This window comes from Medicago sativa, chromosome 3 (assembly GCF_051527215.1).
Source record: "Medicago sativa cultivar Bolivia chromosome 3, Bolivia_mono, whole genome shotgun sequence".
Classification (NCBI taxonomy): domain Eukaryota; kingdom Viridiplantae; phylum Streptophyta; class Magnoliopsida; order Fabales; family Fabaceae; genus Medicago; species Medicago sativa.
This window is the reverse complement of record NC_140751.1, coordinates 36,943,788-36,964,837: the sequence shown is the minus strand read 5'-3', so window position 1 is coordinate 36,964,837 and position 21,050 is coordinate 36,943,788. Positions and strand designations below refer to the sequence as shown.

Here is a 21,050-nt window from a genome sequence, read left to right as displayed (position 1 = left end):
TCCGGGAAGGAAAGATGGCTGAAAACTAGGAAGCACGGTACATAGTCAGCACTACCACAGGAACCGATGCCTACGTCCTCGAGACATTGGACAACCTCCCAATTCCCAAAACATGGAACGTGTACAAGCTCAAACGCTATTATAGTTAAGTACCGGTAGCCTCATCCCAACCTCACAATGTACCTTAATTCAATCATGACAAACCATTGTAAATCCACTTTGTAAATATTAATAAACGTGCGTCTTCCCCAAAAGGGAGTACGTTTGTTGCAAATTGTTCTTTGTTTCGTGATTGACATAACTCAATGCCACAAACGAGGGAAGCACCCTCGTGGTGGGCGGGTGTCAAGGCTTATTCTTTTAAGTGGAGCAAAAGTCTTGCATCCGTCGCGGGACCCGCCTGAGGGTCTAGCCACCCCATGGTAGAGTGTCTTGCCCCTAAATGCCCTGAAGCGAGAACTAAGCATTGGCCGTACATGTTCCCTCGGGTGGCCAATTAAGCTCAAAGCAAAAGAAGGGAACACAACATGAAACAAAATGCATCAACGCGATGAAGCACCAAGATTCTCAACCTACCGCCGCATTAAAGAAAATGCATTTGCGCAGGCCAAATGAAACTGAGCGCCTCATGAAACAAAATTCATCAGTGCAAAATGGCTGGGTAATCCTACCCAACGTGGCATAAAGTAAAAATGCACAAACGTGAAACGTGGAATGAAATAAAAATGCATACAACACGAAACACATCATAAAATTATATGCGCAAACACGGAAGGGGAAAGGAAAGCTCGAGCGGAACGAAAACAAAACAACAAAAAGAAGAGAAAGGCTTTTAAGCTTCTTTTCATTAAAACATTTAAATCAATTAAAAAAAGGGCCGCCGCAGCGGAAATTAAACAAAGTATTGATCTCAGAGGTTCGTAAGCTGCTTTTCAACCTTAGGACGAGCACTGAGGGCAAGACACCTATCCTAACTAATCATACCTAACCGTTCAAAGTGAGAACTATGTATGGCCATGGACATGCATAGTTGTGAACATTAAGCCTGACATAGCCGAATGGCGGTCCTCCACCCAATAGAGGACTCAAGTTCTTCATTGGAAGAAATGGATCCACCGGATGGCGCCAGCAAGCCACACGGTCTCGGATAATAAGGTTAAACAAAGAAAACTCTTCATCTCATCCACAACACCTGCAATCTTAGCCAAAACTTCCTGAAGAAAGGCAACAATAGAACCGTAAATCACACGTCCTGACCTAACTATGGCGATCCTTTCAACCAACTAATCTTCCTTCTCTCCACCACAAATTGCATTGATAAATACATAAGACCTGCCTCCATAACCCATAAAGGGAAAAGCAATATCTTATTCAAACTCAAACGAACAAATCCAAGGAAAAGAAGTAAGAAGAGTTTTCTAGCAACCATGCTAAAAAGAAAACGACGAGTGCAAAGAAAGACAAAGGAAACTCTTCCTTAAATAGCCCCGAATCTGTCCAAACCAACAAACCAGATCATATGAAAGCAAAGGGCCACGATCTGAACGACTGACAGTAGCCTTGGAAAAAACGCAACATAGTCAAATCTACGCGTGCATCGTTTCCTAAAGAGCCCGTGAGACTTACGAACAGGACACATGGTGAACATAGTGAAACAGCTACCCCCCTCGGGAGCAAACTTTTCCATTGAAGTATTAAATGCCAACTACCCGCAGTAACTTACGATCGGGCGCCACTTCCTTGCGAACACAATTAAACTTCCTGACAAAACGCATTGAGGACCGCCGGACCAAGTTATCAATGGGCGCCCTTATCGAAAGCCTCCTTCTATAGCTAAAGCCATTGCGCCATAAAGGCATCAACGACTTGGGGGCAACTGTTCTGGACCGGTCAGAAGACCAACCACACGACGACACGTTGCCGCGTGCACCATACCGCAAAGGAGCGCACCCTCGCACAAGGACCACCCTTGACGTGTCTTGCTCCGTCCTTAATCACACTCCACATAACCCGGAGACGACTATGGCCAACACACGCCTATCTAAGGGCGAACTTGCTTCACCCTCAAGGTACACATCACTTTTCACAACACTTCTTACACACTCTTTCTCAGTTCCATTACTGACTTGAGCGTCGGAGTGCTAACGTGCCTGCAGGCACCTTTCGTCTCAACACGACGACTCGTCGTCGCTGCTGCCGTTGCCACTTAACCGTTCTCACCGGACAAATCACTATTCTTGTGTTTTTCTGAAGTATATATAATTATATATAAAGCATACAACAACAATCAAATATCAGATTTTATCCACTAAATGATATCGGTTACATGGATATCCATGTCATAATGTTCTATCATATTTTGATTTAATTCATTAATCTCCAAACATTTTCTAATAGTTTATATTTTGGTTTTTCCATGTCTTTCTTTGCATCTAGATATCTAACTATCTTCCATTTAATCTATACTCTTTGTTACATAATTTATATGTATTTTCTCGACTCAATGAAACCACCTAACTCAATTTTCCATCATATTTTTTCTATAAGTATTACCTCAACTGTCCTTTAAGTTATTTAACTGTAATAAATTGGTCTTTACTTGTTGTTATAATTAAATACTTTAAAGGTGGTGCAATTTAGCCATAAATAAAACACAAGATATGCCATGTCGTTTTTTGTAATCTTTAACTAAAGACACAATTTTGTACAGACCAAAGTTGTGTATTTTTATGTAATAGCAACATCAACAAGCTTTTTGGTTTTACTTCTTGAGTTTTACACGGGCAATACAACCTTCTGCCAAAATAGTTATATAAGATTCATTATCACTTCAATACATAAATACAAAATAGAATCCTTGTCCGGTCTATTTAGGCTTAGAGGTGTCAATATCATGGGGCCTTGAAGTTTTGGCCCCAGCCCACATAGTAACGAGGCTTAAAAATCCACAAGATTAAAAGGCCCACATTCATGCAAGCCCACAAATCAAAAGCCCTCAAGGCCCCAAGCCCCAAAATTTCTATAAACATTTTCTTTTAAAGTTTTCTAAAAAAAAAAAAAACTATTTTTAAAGTTTTTTTTATTCAAAACAACTTATTTATACAAAATAGCTTATTACGATTTCATTTTAAAAAACAACTTATTCAAAACAACTTATTTATGCAAAACAACTTATTTATGCAAATCAGCTTATTCGAAACAACTTATTTATACAAAATAGCTTATTTGTGCAAAACAGCTTATTCAAAACAACTTATTTATGCAAAACAGCTTATTTGTGCAAAACAGCTTATTCAAAACAGCTTATTTATACAAAACAGCATATTCCGATTTAATTTTAAAAAATAACTTATTCAAAACAGCTTATTTATGCAAAACAGATACGGTCACCCTATTAGCAATCTTGTATGAGGTTTACAATCCTAGTAAGTAATCTTCTATAGAATTGATGATTTTAAGAAATTTTTCTATGTAGCGCTGATACGTCAAATTGAAGGTTGTTCATTGTTAGACAAATGTTAGTGTTTAATATTGACACAGCAGTGATGCATGTAGTCGCACTCAATTCTTTTATTTTCTCAAATTATTACATATGTTAATGTGTCAATGTCATGTCTAAGGTGCGTGTTTGTGCTTCATTTATTCTTGTTATGTCATGAATAGTTGATATTGTCACCTGAAGGAAAAAAAAAATTGGAATTTAAAAATGAAAATTGAAAAATAGAAAACTTGAGTCTTTTTATAAATGTTTAGATTCATGGTGAGTTTGTCAGAATCACAATGGCTAACAGTAATTTCTGCAACACGCACGCACTTAGTGTTGTAAAATTAGGGATAAGAATATCTATAAATAATAATCAACAAATAAATATAAAAATCAATTTATGTTAATATGAATAATCAAGGAAGATTTTAAGGAAACTTATCTGTGTTGAGATTGTTGACCACCGACATAACTCATCAATCACCATCTCTATTCATCAATTCAATAAGAGAACTGCAAGATGAACAAATAGTTGAAATAATCTGAGGCGTGCTGATCGCACTGTCCTTAAGGATTTTCCGCGTAATTATACGCTAATCCCCCAGGATTTAACAGACCCTTCTCAATGTATAATCGAGGAAACGGAACTAACAAGGAAAATTATTTTCAGGAAGATGTAACCCAGAGAACTCAATTGTTGGAAGGAGAGGAAAAATATGAAGTAAAATTGTGACCAAGAAAATGGCATTCCACGTTTTGAAAGTTTAGGTGTGTGAATACACACTATTGCATGGCCACTAATTTCATATATATATGCACAATCTAGTGACCGTTTTTATTTAAAGAAAAATAAGGCAATACCAAGGAAACAGAACTAACAAGGAAAATTATTAGTCATTTTGTGCTTTTGAGTTGGACACTATTCTTTTTATGTCATTTTGCTCTTGGCTTATCGAAAAAAAACATAATGACTTTGATGTCACTAACATTAAAGATCCTGATGCATGAATCTTCCAAACACTTTAATAGTCATATTTGTAGTCTTTGTCACATTCGTAAACATGTCGCTGCTATATTCTATGTACCTGGATGTTGTGAATATGTTTTAAATTCATATTTTTTTTGGTTTTAATGATTTTTTTATGTGTAACCCTCCGATTCAATGGAAGAAGAGACATCAATAATATGAGTTCAGCCGAGAGATAAGTAAAATCTGACTAATAATTGAGCTCAGTTTTAATGATTTTGTATATGTATATGAATTTACCTATGAAACGATGCATGGAACGTAGCCATTATAAAGAAGTTCCACGAGTTATAAAACTGAGACTTTTTAAGTTTAGTCATTACTTAATTTTAATAGTTCTCTTACTCTCTGCAAAAAAATATGCACTCGGTATTAGTCTCTGCTCAATTCAAATTTGTTAAATTTATGTTTAAATCTAAAGTTTTTGAACAATTTTTTGTAGACGTGTTAAGAACATTACTAAAAGTTCGTCCGGAAAAAATTATCGCAAAATATGATTTTTACGTCCAAATTTTATTACTTTTATCTTTAACTTTTGTCTTTTTAAAAAATTCATATTTAATTCGTTTCATATTAAAAAATTCTAAATTTTAGTATATGAACATTTCATAGTGTTCTAAACTTGCCTGAAAAAATCGTTCAAAAATTTAAGAATTTAAGAATAATTAAACAAACTTTGTTTTAGCAGGGACTAAAATTAAAAGTAATTTTTTTTGTAGGGACTAAAAAAGCTATTAAAATTAAGTAAGGACTAAACTTAGAAGTTCCCAATTTTATAGGGATCAAAAACATATTTAACCCTAAAAACTATAACAAACTTTGTAGGCTCTGTTCGTTACGGATTAGAATAAAAAATATTTTGACATTCAATAATTTAGAGATTCTTTTTAGAGATTTTATAAATAAATCAGATGTTGTATTTTTGCTAAAAAATATTAGGAAAAAATTGTATTTTTGCTAGTTATTAACTTTCATATACGGTGCTATATTCTATTAACCTAGATGTTGTAAATAAGTTTGTAAATTCATCTATTTTGGTTTTACTGATTTTGTTTGTGCAACCGTAAAATTCACAGGAAAAAGAGACATTGATAATTTGAATTCGATCGAGAGATAAGTAAAATCTGACCAATGATTGAGCTCGGTTTTAATGATTTTGAATTTGTGTAGTTAGATGTATTCAATTGAATGATGTTTTTATATTTTTTTTTTGACAAGGTTTTTTTTAGTTAAAAAGGTAAAAATAATGTCATTATTTACAAGCCTTGCCTTTTCAGTTCTAAGAGGTAAATACGCCGAAAAGAGATTATATAAACATTGTCAAACACCATCAAGCAGCTCCATTATTGTACAGGAAGTGAATATTTATTGTTGATGAAAGGGAATGAAACAATTTTAATTTCATGATGATACCACAAAATTGTTAAATATCACCATCAATTTAATAAGGGAGCTATAGTGTCAGTTAGTATATGGACCTCTCTATAAATTATTAAATATAGCCATTTCACCTTTCCTAACAATTAACGTAGGGAGCTATAGTGTCTGCTAGTATATGCACCTCTCTATAAAATGTTGCATGTAACAAAGAACTAATGCAACACTAAGCTAAGCTGATAACAAATAATTTCAGCTTATTCTTTCTTTTGATCAAACAATGACTTATGTTAAGCTTGCTACTTTGGCTGTCTTCATGCTCACCATATTCTGTATGTATAAATTTTTAACATTGTGTTCATCTTTCTCACCGATATATTTATATTTTAGGAACTCAAAAATTATTCTTAATCAATGAAAAAAAATTATACTGCATGCTCAATTTAATGCCAAACTTTCCTAAATATATACGTTAATTATATGCATAGATGTGTATTGGTTACAACTTTAACTTCCTTTGCCATTTGCAGTAATCTTTCAGACGAAGAACGTTGATTCGAAAGCAGGGGAATGTCCATCCGATGGTAAGGGTTGTTCACGATTATTGTTGAATGATTGCGGCGACATCAAAGAGTGTACTTGTGAAAATAGATTCCGATACTGTTTTAAAGGTATATGCCGGTCACTCTGAAAATATTTTCGGACACTATTGAAAAAGACTACTTGAAGACGGCTTTGGAAATTGCCACCTAAGAATGATATGTCTCAAAAACTAAACACCAACCATGCATGTTATCCTCCAAAAAAATGAAAAAAACCATGCATGTTATCATGCATTACTTTAAAAACAACAACCTTTGTTTCCAGTTAATAAATTGTATTTCTACGATGTAAGTCTGGATTTTAATAAATCATGCATGTAAATGGGTGTGGTGATTTTGACTCATACATTACTCGTTCTTTTAATTTTGCACGTTATGATATGTTTGCTGTTTTAATTCTTACAATGTTTAAATTTCATTTTTATATGGAACGAAACATAAAAACAATCTGTGTAACAAATCATGATGATAGAGGCCAGCCCTAAAAGGATAAATATTATTGATATAAAAAGCTTTTGAATGAAATTTTCAAGAGAAAAAGAAGAACGAGCAATTAATGTCAACACCCCTTCGTCCTAAGATATAAGAAAAAATAAGACATTATAAGCCGATGGATTTGATATGGATTTTTAACCAAATACATTAATTTTTGAGTGAATAATCAACTTCGCCCCTGAATTTGCATGAATCGACCAAATTCATCCCCCAATTTAACGAAATATCAAAATAGTCCGTGAATTTGTAAAATGTCAATCAATTTAGTCCCTCTGTCCAATTGAAGTGTTAACGGTGCAGACGTGGCCGTTAACCTCTCACATGTTAGATGCCACATAAGCAGGGACTAATTTGGCCGATAGTGACCAAAATTTTCAAGGACGAAATTTATTGATTTGTAGAAAATACCCCCAACGGCTCTTTCTTTCTTCCCCAACGACTCTTTCTTCCCCAATAAAATTGGAACTCTAATTTTATAATCTTTAACCCACACTTCAAAATCCCCAAAATTTCTTCCAATAACTAGTGGTAATGTTGTTCCCTAATTCAAAAAAGTCCAAACCCTAACTTTTTTTTAGTGAATCCGAAAACCAGAATCTCCAAAATTTCATAAAGCAAAACTGTTCAAATTTAATCTGAAATGATTGGGGGTGGGCATATGGGCAAAAAGAGTTATTAAAGTTAAGCTCCATTTTCAAGATCCATGTTTAATGGTGATGTGAGAGTGCTTGAATGTTGGTTTGGTAGAATTTGTGCTGTAAGTAAAGCCAACACTCTCAAAAACCTAGAAAGGTCTTTCTATGCTTGCCCCCTGCCAAAGGTTTGTTTAACCATTCTTGTGTGACATAAGAATGGTGTGATCAACACCTTACTGATTCTGAATTTTGTTTTATACATGATGTTGAAATTGTGAATTTTTTGTCTGGGTTGATGAAGTTGAAGAACTGGGTTACTTTAAAAACAATGAAATTGGTGCTGGTCATGGGAGAAAGACAAGATTGATGGAGATGGCTTTGTCCATGCTATCGTATTGTTTCATGTGTGTGTAGAGTTGTAATGAAAAAAGGTTGAAAATGAATGAAATGTAGCCTTTCTGTAATAATTTTACCATCATAATAGTCCTGATGTAATATCCCGCTCGTCAGCTAATGGAAATTGTATCTATTAAATGTATCAGAGGACTAAGGTTCATGGAAAGCGAGTATGATGAAAATGTTAAGTACGACGGAAGATAATATTATGTAATATCAGTCAAGCAAGGATTTATGTATCAGTGCCAGGCTAAATGCGACCGAGACAAAGGACATTTAAGTAATTTCGCACAAGGGAGTATATAAGTATGTTTGGGCACCAAATACTCATTTTCCCATTTCATTTCTCTCTCTCTAGGTTTTGTGGAAATATTTCTCTCCCTCTTCTCTCTAGACCTGCGCCTTCCCTCTCTCTTTAAAGGCATCCAAACTTCTTCCAAAACATGATCAAGCATGGATTAAGGTAGCTTATCAAGCAAGATACAAGTGGAGGAAGAGATTAAAGCATGGTTTGGTGGAAAGAGCTAAAGTTCAAGAATGAAGAGGAAGCTAGGGTTTGATGCTTGATGCTTGAGAAGTTGCAAGAAACATGTTTAGGTGAGTTCTTAGATAGTTTCTCCTACCTTTGGGATGTGCAATTCTTCGGCGAAAACATGATTTGTATTAGTATGTAAGTTAGGGTTTTAGTACCCCTTTTGCCATTAGTCATTGAAATTATGTTGTTTGTTGTTATGTATTTGTTCTAAGCTATTTTCTATGTATTCTAAGTGGTTTGTGTGCATTGGAAACTTATTTTGAGGTTTAGAGGTCAAAATTACGAATTCTGCAGGTCTGGTACTGAAGAACCTCGCTTAAGCGAGATGAATCTCGCTCAAGCGAGATCAAGGCAGAACCGAATTAAAATCTCTCTTGGAATCTCGCTCAAGCATGATGAATCTCGCTCAAGCGAGATTTCATAGCACATCACTTTTTACAAGAAAATTCATGAAATGCAGTGGTTTCGACCAAGCTTTTCCCTGCAGTCTCTTATAACTTTAAACACCCCTCAAAGTCAAGTTATCATTGCACTTTTCACCTAAGGATATTGGTAAAGAAATGCATTAACAACATCATGAATTTCAATGACGAATAGCACATGAGATGTTATGATAGGCTATGCAATACATCCGGTTAGTGATGTATTAACAGGGGGAATGGAACTAGAGCCTCGACATAGTTGTCGAGAATTAGAATGATGATCATGAATATTTATGTATGTTAAGATGCTAGTAATATTTTCTACGCTCATGAACAAGAATGAACTAGTATGTAGTTCACCAACAAAGGATCGAGCAGGGATCCCGAGATAAGGAATTATCTCGAATAGTTTAACCTTTCATGTATGTATAAGAACAAGACTATTACAAGATGTAGGTGTTCGTGTCTCTTGTTATCCACGCCAGGGGATACGAGAGGTTCTTGATCTAAGGGGAACGGTTCAAGCACTAAGGGACCCGCACGACACCGAGGGAGTCCGATGTACGTACATCGGTCATGTATTGGATTGTTCTTGGGGTTACTCCACCCTGGGCTCTCCGTAAAATGAATCAAGATAATGATTGTTTGTTCAACACTAGCCTAATGAATGAACTTATGCACGACCATGTATGTTATGTTTATGCAAGTATGATTTCATGTAAGATTAAGTTAAGAGCAAGAGCATGAGATGCTATAAGACAATTGTTATGTATAGAACAAGTAAAGAATGTTATGCCGATGAAGATCTTAGGTTTCCCCTAATCGTCCGGTTTAGAATTGTGTTATGATTATGCTATGCTTAGGCCTCGATAAGTGGTACGTATTCTTGGCAATGCGGTTTTAGTTTCCCCTTAACCGCCATGACATGTATAGGAAATGAAGCCTATAACAAGTTGAGATGAGACTATGATGGCCCTAGCATGCACGACCATCTAGTATGCAAGTCCCCACACACGTATAATCAACCCTCAGGTTGTATTGTAGACACGAGGTGATCGTAGGTTTCCCCTTGAGGTTGCCTATAGCCTAGGATTTAGGGGAACTCACTGAGACATTATGTCTCATCCCAATCCTTATTTATTTCAGATAAACAGGTTGGATGGCAAGCTAGTAGCCGAATGGATGTTACGACAAATGATCGTTCGTACCCGCAGCAGGATGTTAAGGATATTCGAGGATGTAATTATTACACTTTAGAAATGATGAGTAGAATTATCATTGTACGAACGCATGATGTTTTATATAATATTCATTCGAAGTTTTAATGTTGTAAATGTTTAATGTATCCAGTACTAAACTAACGCACATGCTAGACTTTCTAGATACGTCTAATATGGGTGTTACAATTTGGTATCAGAGCAGGTCGATTCAGATCGTTCCATGGGTCATTAAATTACAACTAAGGTAGTGGGACCACTGGGTTTAGGGTAAATGTTTTAATTGTCGTTGTTAGTTGAGCCTGATCAACTCAATTTAACATTCGACAATTAGAACCGATGCCTGAGAGCTGAAGAGGATCCAGGAGGAACGAAGTATGTGCTGAAGATGAACTGATAAGTAAGAACTCAGAGCGAGTTATAGTAAGAGTTTTAACGTGCCAATAGGTGGCCGGTGAACTAAGCAAGTATAAGTGTGAGTTCTACGGGAGTGCAAGGCTACAAGAATAGGAGAAGTCGACATGTGATGATGGAATCAGTAAGCTCTCAGGGATTAAAACATGAGGACGAAGATAAAGATCTATATGTTCAGTGTGAATAAGGTTCTAACAATGAATGATGAATGAGTTGACAGAGAAATAAGTTAAGCTGTTCTTAGCGGACGAAGTTAAGGTTTTATGTGGAAGTTTTATGTTAAGTGCCATGATAAACAAGACATTAGTTTGTAATATGCCGTGAGTTGAACCGATTGATGTTAATGCTTGCCATGCAAAAGTTATAAAATTGTTTTTAAGATGATTGGAAGGAATGATATGCATTGGATTACTTGAGGAAATAAGATTTTTTTATGTAAAATATGATTTCTGGAAAACTAAGCTGAAGAAACTCGCCAATAGAGAAATTTTCGCTATGAGCGAAATTACTCTAGAGGATTTCGCTGATAGTGAACCTGGGGCGAAATTTCCAGTTTTTTCGAAAACTGTCATTTCGTCTCTAGGGCCTTAGTAGCTAATGGGGGTTGTTTTCACAATCTTTTATGCAACAAACACTCTCTATAACACCAAGTATCGAATGCACATCACACCCTATGATTTCTAAGGAAGAAAATGCATGGACAAGTATTAACGGAATCAATCCGGTTTAAGGTAACATTAGAAGTTAACGTGGCAAGAGCTGACGAAGAGCCTGGGTCAAGAGTTTTAAGGTTTCGGCTTATAGAACGGATAAAGTGGATGTAAAATCACGAGATGGAAAGTAAATTGGTAAAGAGTTAAGTGAAGTCACAAGATTTTCAGATTTAATGAAGTTATGAGTATTCCCCCGGACCTATGTTTTGTTTAATTGAATTGCTAAAGCTCGTTATGATGATGGATCATAAAGTTTACTCGAGTTTAGAAAGATATATGAATATGGGTGATTGAAATTGATATTTTTGAAATTCAAATGAAAATTTTGTAGGTACCGGTTTGTTACGATTCGCGTAGAGTGGGCTAAACTCACTAGAACCAAGATTTGATGGCACATATGTGTTATCAACTTGTTCTGTGATTTTAGAGTAACGACTATGACCTATGTTCGGTGTATGTTTATTTATAGTGGAAAATCATCAACGCCAATGATCCGTGTGTTATATCATAATGTTTTCTTAAAGAAAGAAATTAACGAGCAAGCATTAGTTGATTACGCAAAACATAGTATGCGAGAATACAAGGATGCAATGAAGCAAGATCAAGAAAGGCATGTATAATTTATGATGAATCTACCATGAGAATTCGAGATTGCTCGGAAACAAGTTTAAGTATGATAAGTATATGTCATGAGGTAAACCCAACCAGTGGGAATGTGAGGTCTATCCCCAAGTAAAATAATATGGTAATGCGATAAGTCTACCGTGAGATTCAATCTTACAAGGTATTGTAAGGTGCAAGTTTATGGCAATGGTTGCCACTTGAAAGGTTTTGAGAAAGGTTCAAGAATATGATGCTCATATGGGAAAAAGAATGTGAAGTTTCAGTCGTCTCAATGGATTAGAATATTGGTTAAAGTCAACTGGTGGGAATCAGAGTGGCGTAATGGAATGTTAATAGATAAAGTTTTCGACAATAACCATGGAACATGAAACTTGATAGTAAGAGTCTTCTTGAGAAGCAATATGGGACAAGCGAGAAGCTCACGAAATGTTAAGTAAGCAAACAGATTAATATGGACAGTGAAGGATATGGCAAAGGTATAATGGATGCGTCTTCACCAAAGTAAGATAGGAAAGGCTAGAGTCACAACAAATGAAGAGTATGTGATATGATAAGAGAAATAAAGGTCAAAGTCGAAAGGTTCCTTTTTGTGACTCAAAGTAATGATTGAATTATCAAGTGTGGAACTGGTATTAAAAGAAGAAGTGTCATGCAGGAGAAGGTAACAATTTGTGATCGTAACCGGATAAGATGTTTTGAAGATTCAAGTTTATTGTTCTTAGAACGAGGAAATGAGATATTGTTATGAGGGTCAAGGATCCTATATGATTTATGTTATGCAATAATGTGAGTCTCCAAGATATGTATGTAAGTCAAGAAAGAATAAGAAAGAAGTTACTTTCGAAGTTCAAGAATTTCATTATGGAAGGAGATACAAATCATGAGTTATGCACGATGAAGTGCATACCCTCTTATGTCAAACTTGTTAAATGATCACGATACTTGCTATGAAGATTCCGAACTATGATTTAAAAAAAAAAACCTCTTAAATTTAAAATGGGTATTGAGGGACTTGGAAACGAAATTATTTTTTTTAACATGACATTTTTCACAAATTCTTTTAAAATATTATGTCTCTATTCGTTCCAAGGATCCGAATACTCATGTTTTGAAAACTTCTTAAAGCAATATGTTAGAACGAGTATCGTTATTATTTAACAAGAAGCGACATTTGAAAGTATGCGAATGCTATGGAGAGTAAGATGTGTTGAAGTAAACAACAAAGTTTTTCGAAAAGTCTTATGAGGCGCACAAGTATATGTTGAGAGTATTCAGATGCAAGAGGTCTAAGTCGGAAGTTTTAAGAACATGTAAGCTAAAAGATGGGTTGGTGAATGACATATGCATCGGCGTATTTAATCTCACTCCTCCAAGACAAGTTATATGAGTTATCCATGAATTCGGATGCTAAGAGAATGATTATGAGATCAGAAGGTTTAATAAGACTCTGAAAGAGATGAAAGAATCGTAGAATCGTTAAGATAAGTAAAGAAAGTGAGAGACATGTGTCTCAAGGTACAATAAGTAAGATGTTATATGAACTATGTGTACATGAAAAGATGTTTATGATACAATCGAGCACTGCAGGGCAAACCTGGTTTTCGTTAGGACCCCAGTTAAAAAGGTAAATCCTGAGTGTTCTAGTTATGATAAGTTACTCATATGAATGGTTAATGTTAAATGGGTATGATATGGATCCAAAGAGACAAAGTCGATACGCAGAAAGGATAAGATATGATCATGATGTTTTAAGTTAAGCCAAGATTATGGGAGGAATAATTTCGATAATATGAGGATTACTTCACTATGATATGTTTTGAACTCGGTTAATGTTAAGTAATCTCTAAATTTCGAGGACAAATTTTTTTAAGGGGGTAGAATGTAATATCCCGCTCGTCAGCTAATAGAAATTTTATCTATTAAATGTATCAGAGGGCTAAGGTTCATGGAAAGCGAGTATGATGAAAATGTTAAGTACGACGGAAGATAATATTATGTAATATCAGTCAAGCAAGGATTTATGTATCAGTGTCAAGCTAAATGCGACCGAGACAAAGGACATTTAAGTAATTTCGCACAAGGGAGTATATAAGTATGTTTGGGCACCAAATACTCATTTTCCCATTTCATTTCTCTCTCTAGGTTTTGAGGAAATATTTCTCTCCCCCTTCTCTCTAGACTTACGCCCTCCCTCTCTCTTTAAAGGCATCCAAACTTCCTCCAAAACATGATCAAGCATGGATTAAGGTAGCTTATCAAGCAAGAAACAAGTGGAGGAAGAGATTAAAGCATGGTTTGGTGGAAAGAGCTAAAGATCAAGAATGAAGAGGAAGCTAGGGTTTGATGCATGATGCTTGAGAAGTTGCAAGAAACATGTTTAGGTGAGTTCTTAGATAGTTTCTCCTACCTTTGGGTTGTGTAATTCTTGTGAGAAAACATGATTTGTATTAGTATGTAAGTTAGGGTTTTAGTACCCCTTTTGCCATTAGTCATTGAAATTATGTTGTTTATTGTTATGTATTTGTTCTAAGCTGTTTTCTATGTATTCTAAGTGGTTTGTGTGCATTGGAAACTTAATTTTGAGGTTTAGAGGTCAAAATTACGAATTCTGCAGGTCTGGTACTGACGAACCTCGCTTAAGCGAGATGAATCTCGCTCAAGAGAGATCAAGGCAGAATCGAATTAAAATCTCGCTTGGAATCTCGCTCAAGTATGATGAATCTCGCTCAAGCGAGTTTTCACAGCACAACACTTTTTACAAGAAAATTCATGAAATGCAGTGGTTTCGACCAAGCTTTTCCCTGTAGTCTCTTATAACTTTAAACACCCCTCAAAGTCAAGTTATCATTGCACTTTCCACCTAAGGATATTGGTAAAGAAATGCATTAACAACATCATGAATTTCAATGACGAATAGCACATGAGCTGTTATGATAGGCTATGCAATACATCCGGTTAGTGATGTATTAAGAGGGGGAATGGAACTAGAGCCTCGACATAGTTGTCAATAATTAGAATGATGATCATGAATATTTTTGTATGTTAAGATGCTAGGAATATTTTCTACGCTCATGAACAAGAATGGACTAGTATGTAGTTCACCAACAAGGGATCGAGCAGGTATCCCGAGATAAGGAATTATCTCGAATAGTTTAACCTTTCATGTATGTATAAGAACAAGACTATTACAAGATGTAGGTGTTCGTGTCTCTTGTTATCCACGCCAGGGGGATACAAGAGGTTCTTGATCTAAGGGGAACGGTTCAAGCCGTAAGGGACCCGCACGACACCGAGGGAGTCCGATGTACGTACATCGGTCATGTATGGGATTGTTCTTGGGGTTACTCCACCCGGGGCTCTCTGTAAAATGAATCAAGATAATGACTGTTTGTTCAACGCTAACCTAATGATTGAACTTATGCACGACCATGTATGTTATGTTTATGCAAGTATGATTTCATGTAAGATTAAGTTAAGAGCAAAAGCATGAGATGCTATAAGACAAGTGCAATTTATGTATAGCACAAGTAAAGAATGTTATGCCGATGACGATCTTAGGTTTCCCCTAATCGTCCGGTTTAGAATTGTGTCATGATTATGCTATGCTTAGGCCTCGATACGTGGTACGTATTCTTGGCAATGCGGTTTTAGTTTCCCCTTAACCGCCATGACATGTATAGGAAGTGAAGCCTATAACAAGTTGAGATGAGACTATGATGGCCCTAGCATGCACGACCGTCTAGTATGCAAGTCCACACACACGTATAACAAACCTCAGGTTGTATTGTACACACGAGGTGATTGTAGGTTTCCCCTTGAGGTTGCCTATAGCCTAGGATTTAGGGGAACTCACTGAGACATTATGTCTCATCCCAATCCTTATTTTTTTAGATAAACAGGTTGGATGGCAAGCTAGTAGCCGAATGGATATTACGACAAGTGATCGTTCGTACACGCAGCAGGATGTTAAGGATATTCGAGGATGTAATTATTACACTTTTGAAAAGATGAGTAGAATTATCATTGTACGAACGCATGATGTTGTATATAATATTAATTCGAAGTTCTTATGTTGTAAATGTTTAATGTATCCAGTACTAAACTAACGCACATGCTAGACTTTCTAGATACGTCTAGTATGGGTGTTGCACCTAAATTATTTGTCTAACTATCAAATCGATCCCTACGTTATATTAAAAAACCATCAAATAAGTCTTTGAATTATATAAAAAGAAATCAATTTGATCCTTGAAGTAGCATCTTCAATGTCCCACAAACATAACTCATCAACATCCATTTTTTTCCCAAAGATAGAATTCACCATGAGCATATTGCAGCCTCTGATACTCATCTCGCTCTAAACCACCACCGTGATGCATAATTAGCCTAATATTGTCTTCCATTCTATGGATTTTGGAAATATTAGTCTTAATCACAAACAAAATAACATCAAAATGCAAACCCTAAAATGCAAACCATTTTCAGATATTGTTTTAATCTCCTTCATTACTAAGTTAATCTTCATCAATTTTAGTAATAACCAACCAGAAAAAAAATCAAATTTTTAAGTCTTAAACTGAAAACCCTAAAATGAATAATCTAAACAACCGTCTCAAAAACACAACACTCACAAACAAACAACAAAGCAAGCTTCAAATGAAGTTTAAAGTTGAAAACGAAATGATAAAAATTGAAAACAAAAATAAAAAAACAGATAAAAAATGGGGGAAAATGAACAGAGAAAATGAAAAGGAAAAGGAACGATGTTACCTTAACCATATACGAATTCTTCCTTCAAATATCCAACGTTGATCACCGAAGATGATGATGGTTTTGGAGATGTGAAGATGGTGAAGGTTTAAGCGGGAAGGAGAAAGGTCAAGGACGTGTTTGATGTGAAAATAGTGAAATCTGAAGGTAGAAGGTAAGGGTAAAAGAGGGGTAAAATTGGAAAAATAGAAAAAATTGAAGTTGAAAAGTGAAAACTGACATTTTCATCGTTTCCATCAAATTGGTCCTTGTACACGTGGCTTCCTTGTTGACATATGTACAAGACAACACAGCATGTAACAGAGCATTTGGACGAAAGGACCATTTTGATGGAAGCCTGACAAATTCAGCGACTATTTTGATATTTCGTTAAATTGGGGGACGAATTTGGCCGATTCGTACAAATTCAGGGACGTAGTTGATGATTCACTCGTTAATTTTCTTTATCAATTTTTGCTTATATTTTAAGACGGAGATAGTAGTTTATAAAATCCTTTGAAATATAATATAAATTCTAATATATATATATATATATATATATATATATATATATATATATATATATATATAAGAGACAAGAGAAAGAGAATACCAACACAATAGATTTATACTAGTTCATCATCAACACCTAGTAGTTAGTACTTATTCTCTGTTAGTTGATAGAGATAGCCTTTGGTATAGAGTGTTGGTGGCTAGATATGGTGAGGAGGACGGGAGGTTGGAGGATGGGGGCCGGAGTGGTTCTTTATGGTGGAAGGAGGTGGTGAAGATTAGAGATGGGGTAGGGGGCGGTGAAGGGTGGTTCAGTGGGTGTGTGGTGCGTCGTGTGGGGGATGGGGAATCAACGTTTTTTTGGCATGATCGATGGTGTGGTGATGTTCCTTTTAGGGAGCGCTTTAGTAGGTTATATGATTTAGCGATGCATAAATCAATAACGGTTAAAGATATGTTTTTACGAGGGTGGGGGGATGGAGGTGAGGCTTGGGAGTGGCGTAGGAGGTTGTGGGTGTGGGAGGAGGATCTTTTAGAGGAGTGTAGGCTATTACTTTTTAATGTTTCTTTGCAGCCTCTTTCTTATGATGTGTGGCAGTGGTTACCGGATCCCACAGGCGGTTACTCGGTTCGTTCTGTGTATGCTATGCTCACAACTCAGGAGGTCCCCCAGGTTACTCAGAATGTCGATTTAGTTTGGCATAAACAGGTTCCCCTAAAGGTGTCAGTCTTCGCTTGGCAGTTACTACGTGATCGCCTTCCTACAAAATCTAATTTGGCATTACGTGGTGTTATTAATGTGGAGGCTTCTAGGTGTGTTTCGGGGTGTGGCCAGGTGGAGGATGCTCGTCATTTGTTTCTCTCATGATCTTGCTTTGGGTCACTGTGGCCTTTAGTGCGGTCATGGATTGGTTTCGATGGTGTTGATCATCAAGATGTTTCTGATCATTTTATTCAGTTTACTCACTATACAGGTGTTATGAAATCAAGGCGGTCTTTTCTTCAGCTTATTTGGCTTCTGACCGTTTGGATCATATGGAATGAAAGAAATGCTAGAGTTTTTAATCATAAAGAGTCATCTATAGATCAGCTACTAGACAAAGTGAAGTATTATTCTTTGTGGTGGTTGAAAGCTAAATAGGCTTGTTTTGTATTTGGTGATCATATGTGGTGGTCTAGTCCTATGTCATGTTTAGGCATTGGTTAGACTCTTTTTTATCTTTGTGAACTGTTCTTTCTTGGTGGTTTCTTGGCACACCTTGTGCTAAAGAGATCATCTGTGCAGTATTAATATAATCCATTTTTGCTTGTTCAAAAAAAACCTGAATGATTTCTACTAACAGCCATAAACCAAGATCACCCGAACTGTCAACCTAATTTAGCGAGACTTCTCTTTTTTTATTTATAATATATAATACTTCCAACTATACTTTCGAACTTGTTATTTGTTGATTTTAGAATTTGCTAAATTCTGTGTGATTTAATCAATGAAAAGTTGTTTTTTTTTTTTTTTGGGAAACAAAGGGGCCTAAGCCCAATGAAAAGTTGTTTTTAGTACTTCATTGATGATAACTAAATGGTTATATAAAATGTTGGAGTTTCAAAACGATTTTTTTACTGAATTTCGAAAAACCAGACATGATATACTCGATGTTTAAATTTTCATCGGACTTTATTGCCACTAAAATTTAAATTGGCGTTTTTTTTTTTTTTGGTATCAAAATTGGCGTTTTATGTTGAGACTATAATGAGAATTTAAACTAATTATATATATATGGGTTTTGCTAGAAGACACCTTTTATGAAGGTGTCTTTTAGCAAATTATTCTATGAGCATTTGTTAAAAGACACCAATTAATTTTTATGAAGGCGTATTTTAGCAAAGTTATAACTAAAAAGTGGAAATCACACCTTGTGGTGTGACTTGCTAAAAGACACCTTCATGGGTGGCTTCTAGCAAAACCATATATATATATATATATATATATATATATATATATATATATATATATATATATATATATATATATATGAGGTAAGCTTACGATAACACTCATTGTATATTTCTAAAGTGAAGGAAGCCATTTTTACCGAAAAGACATTTTAAATGAAAATCCAATTTTTTAATGGGAACTTTGCTGATAAGTTTAATTTTGTGGGCTTGTTTAAAAGAAAAAAAAAGTTCGATTTTGTGGCCTAGAATTTACGCACATGACTTTGTGATCTATATTTTATTTTTTATTTTTATAAAAAGAGATAACTTTTATTAATTAAAACCAATTATTACAAACTACATGACAACACGAACACGACAACAAAGAAACAAGATCTAAGCTCGTACAAACTCAAGAAAAGGCCACAACCTCACAATCTTAACATTAGACTCTTCATTTGATTAGTTTTCAAACCTATAATAATGCAAACAATCTCGTAGAGTGAAGGAGCTCTTGAGCTGACTGATGATGTTTTTGAAATATTCTGGCATTTCTTTCTTTCCAAATTACATACTAAGTTACACCCAACGTCATTTTTCTTAGTTGATGCATACTGTTGTTCCTCTTACATTGACTTTGAATATATTGCACCACAACCTGTTGCATATTTTGATTCGAATCATTTTGACCTTCGGGTTTTTCTTTTTATGTTTTTGATTCGAATCAACTCAGTTTAAAAGGAAAAATGATTCAAATCATTACTCCTTTCTGGAAGTATGATTCTAATCAAAATCTTGCTAATTCGTATCACCCTTCATCTAGAAACTTTGATTCGAATCACTATTCATGAATATCAAATCAATCTTCATCACATCTCAGATTGCAAAACTACACTATTTGATTCGAATCACACATTCTTTTATTCGAATCAAGCAATGCTTTTAAATTAAATTTGTAGTTAGACTTGCTCCTACCTTGATCACCTATATATTGTTGTCTTCACTCATTCCACTACTCATTGAACTAGTTTGCAAACACTCTCTTAAGTCTTCTCTTTCTCATTTTCTCTAACATCTTTAGATTAAATACTTTTTCTAAGAACCTTTTAGGATTTGAGATCTAGATCAATAGGGTGCTATAAGATATTTGTAATTTTGGTTTCAATCAAGTATATTGGTGGAGCATCAAAGAAAAAGGTGGTTGTGGGGGTTGTTTCTTAAACAATCAAGGTTGATGAGGATCGAAGCAGAGTCATAGTAAAGAAGATTTCTTAAGTAAGAAGATAAAAATATTGCATGCTAGCTTGATCTGAAGACCTTGGGATTGAGATCAAGCTAGCATGCAATCTTTAATTTAAAGGAGCTTGAAGATTGGAGGCATTATAGTGGTTACATAACGTAGAAGATTCAGGATCGTGGTGATTTGTAAAATGAAGGCATTATAGTGGCATTATATGAAGGTGAGAAAAACACAAGAAGGGGGGTTGAATTGTGTTAGATTTTTCTTCGTTTTCTCCTACTGAAGTCACTGATCAGAAGCTGATAGAGTTCAGCTTCTGAAGATATGTTCAGATTCTAAATGCAGCGGATAACAACAGAGAGAGAGAGAGAGAAGAAAGACATAAAGCAATTATACAGGTTCCTTCCACAAATTAGAAGTAGTCATGTCCCCCTTGCACTTCTAAGGAGAGTTCACTAAAATGTAATATCTAATTACAACTACTCACTGCTAAACTTAGCAAGAGACTTCAAACTTACTCAAGCACAACTGCAAGAGATTTCCTATGCTCCTGAACACAATCAAGAGACTTCCTATGCTCAAGCACAACTGCAAGAGACTTCTATTCAAACAGAATTACAAAGAAATATGTTTGAGGTTGAACACTTGATATTCAGTCAGTGGTGTTCACAATAC

At 35.4% G+C, this 21,050-nt stretch overlaps 1 protein-coding gene and 1 long non-coding RNA gene across 2 annotated transcripts; both read left to right on the top strand.

Moving 5' to 3' along the window:
- The first annotated feature begins 6,080 nt into the window (after positions 1-6,080).
- On the top strand, positions 6,081-6,836 carry LOC146937428 (uncharacterized). The gene is made up of 2 exons (XR_015030932.1): positions 6,081-6,220; positions 6,419-6,836. It is a non-coding gene; the product is annotated as an uncharacterized LOC146937428 (long non-coding RNA).
- Positions 6,837-17,630: 10,794 nt separating this feature from the next.
- LOC146937427 (uncharacterized) lies at positions 17,631-18,071 on the top strand. Its single transcript, XM_085749426.1, has one exon. It carries the CDS (start codon positions 17,631-17,633, stop codon positions 18,069-18,071), a length of 441 nt encoding a protein of 146 aa, XP_085605552.1.
- Positions 18,072-21,050: the final 2,979 nt, after the last annotated feature.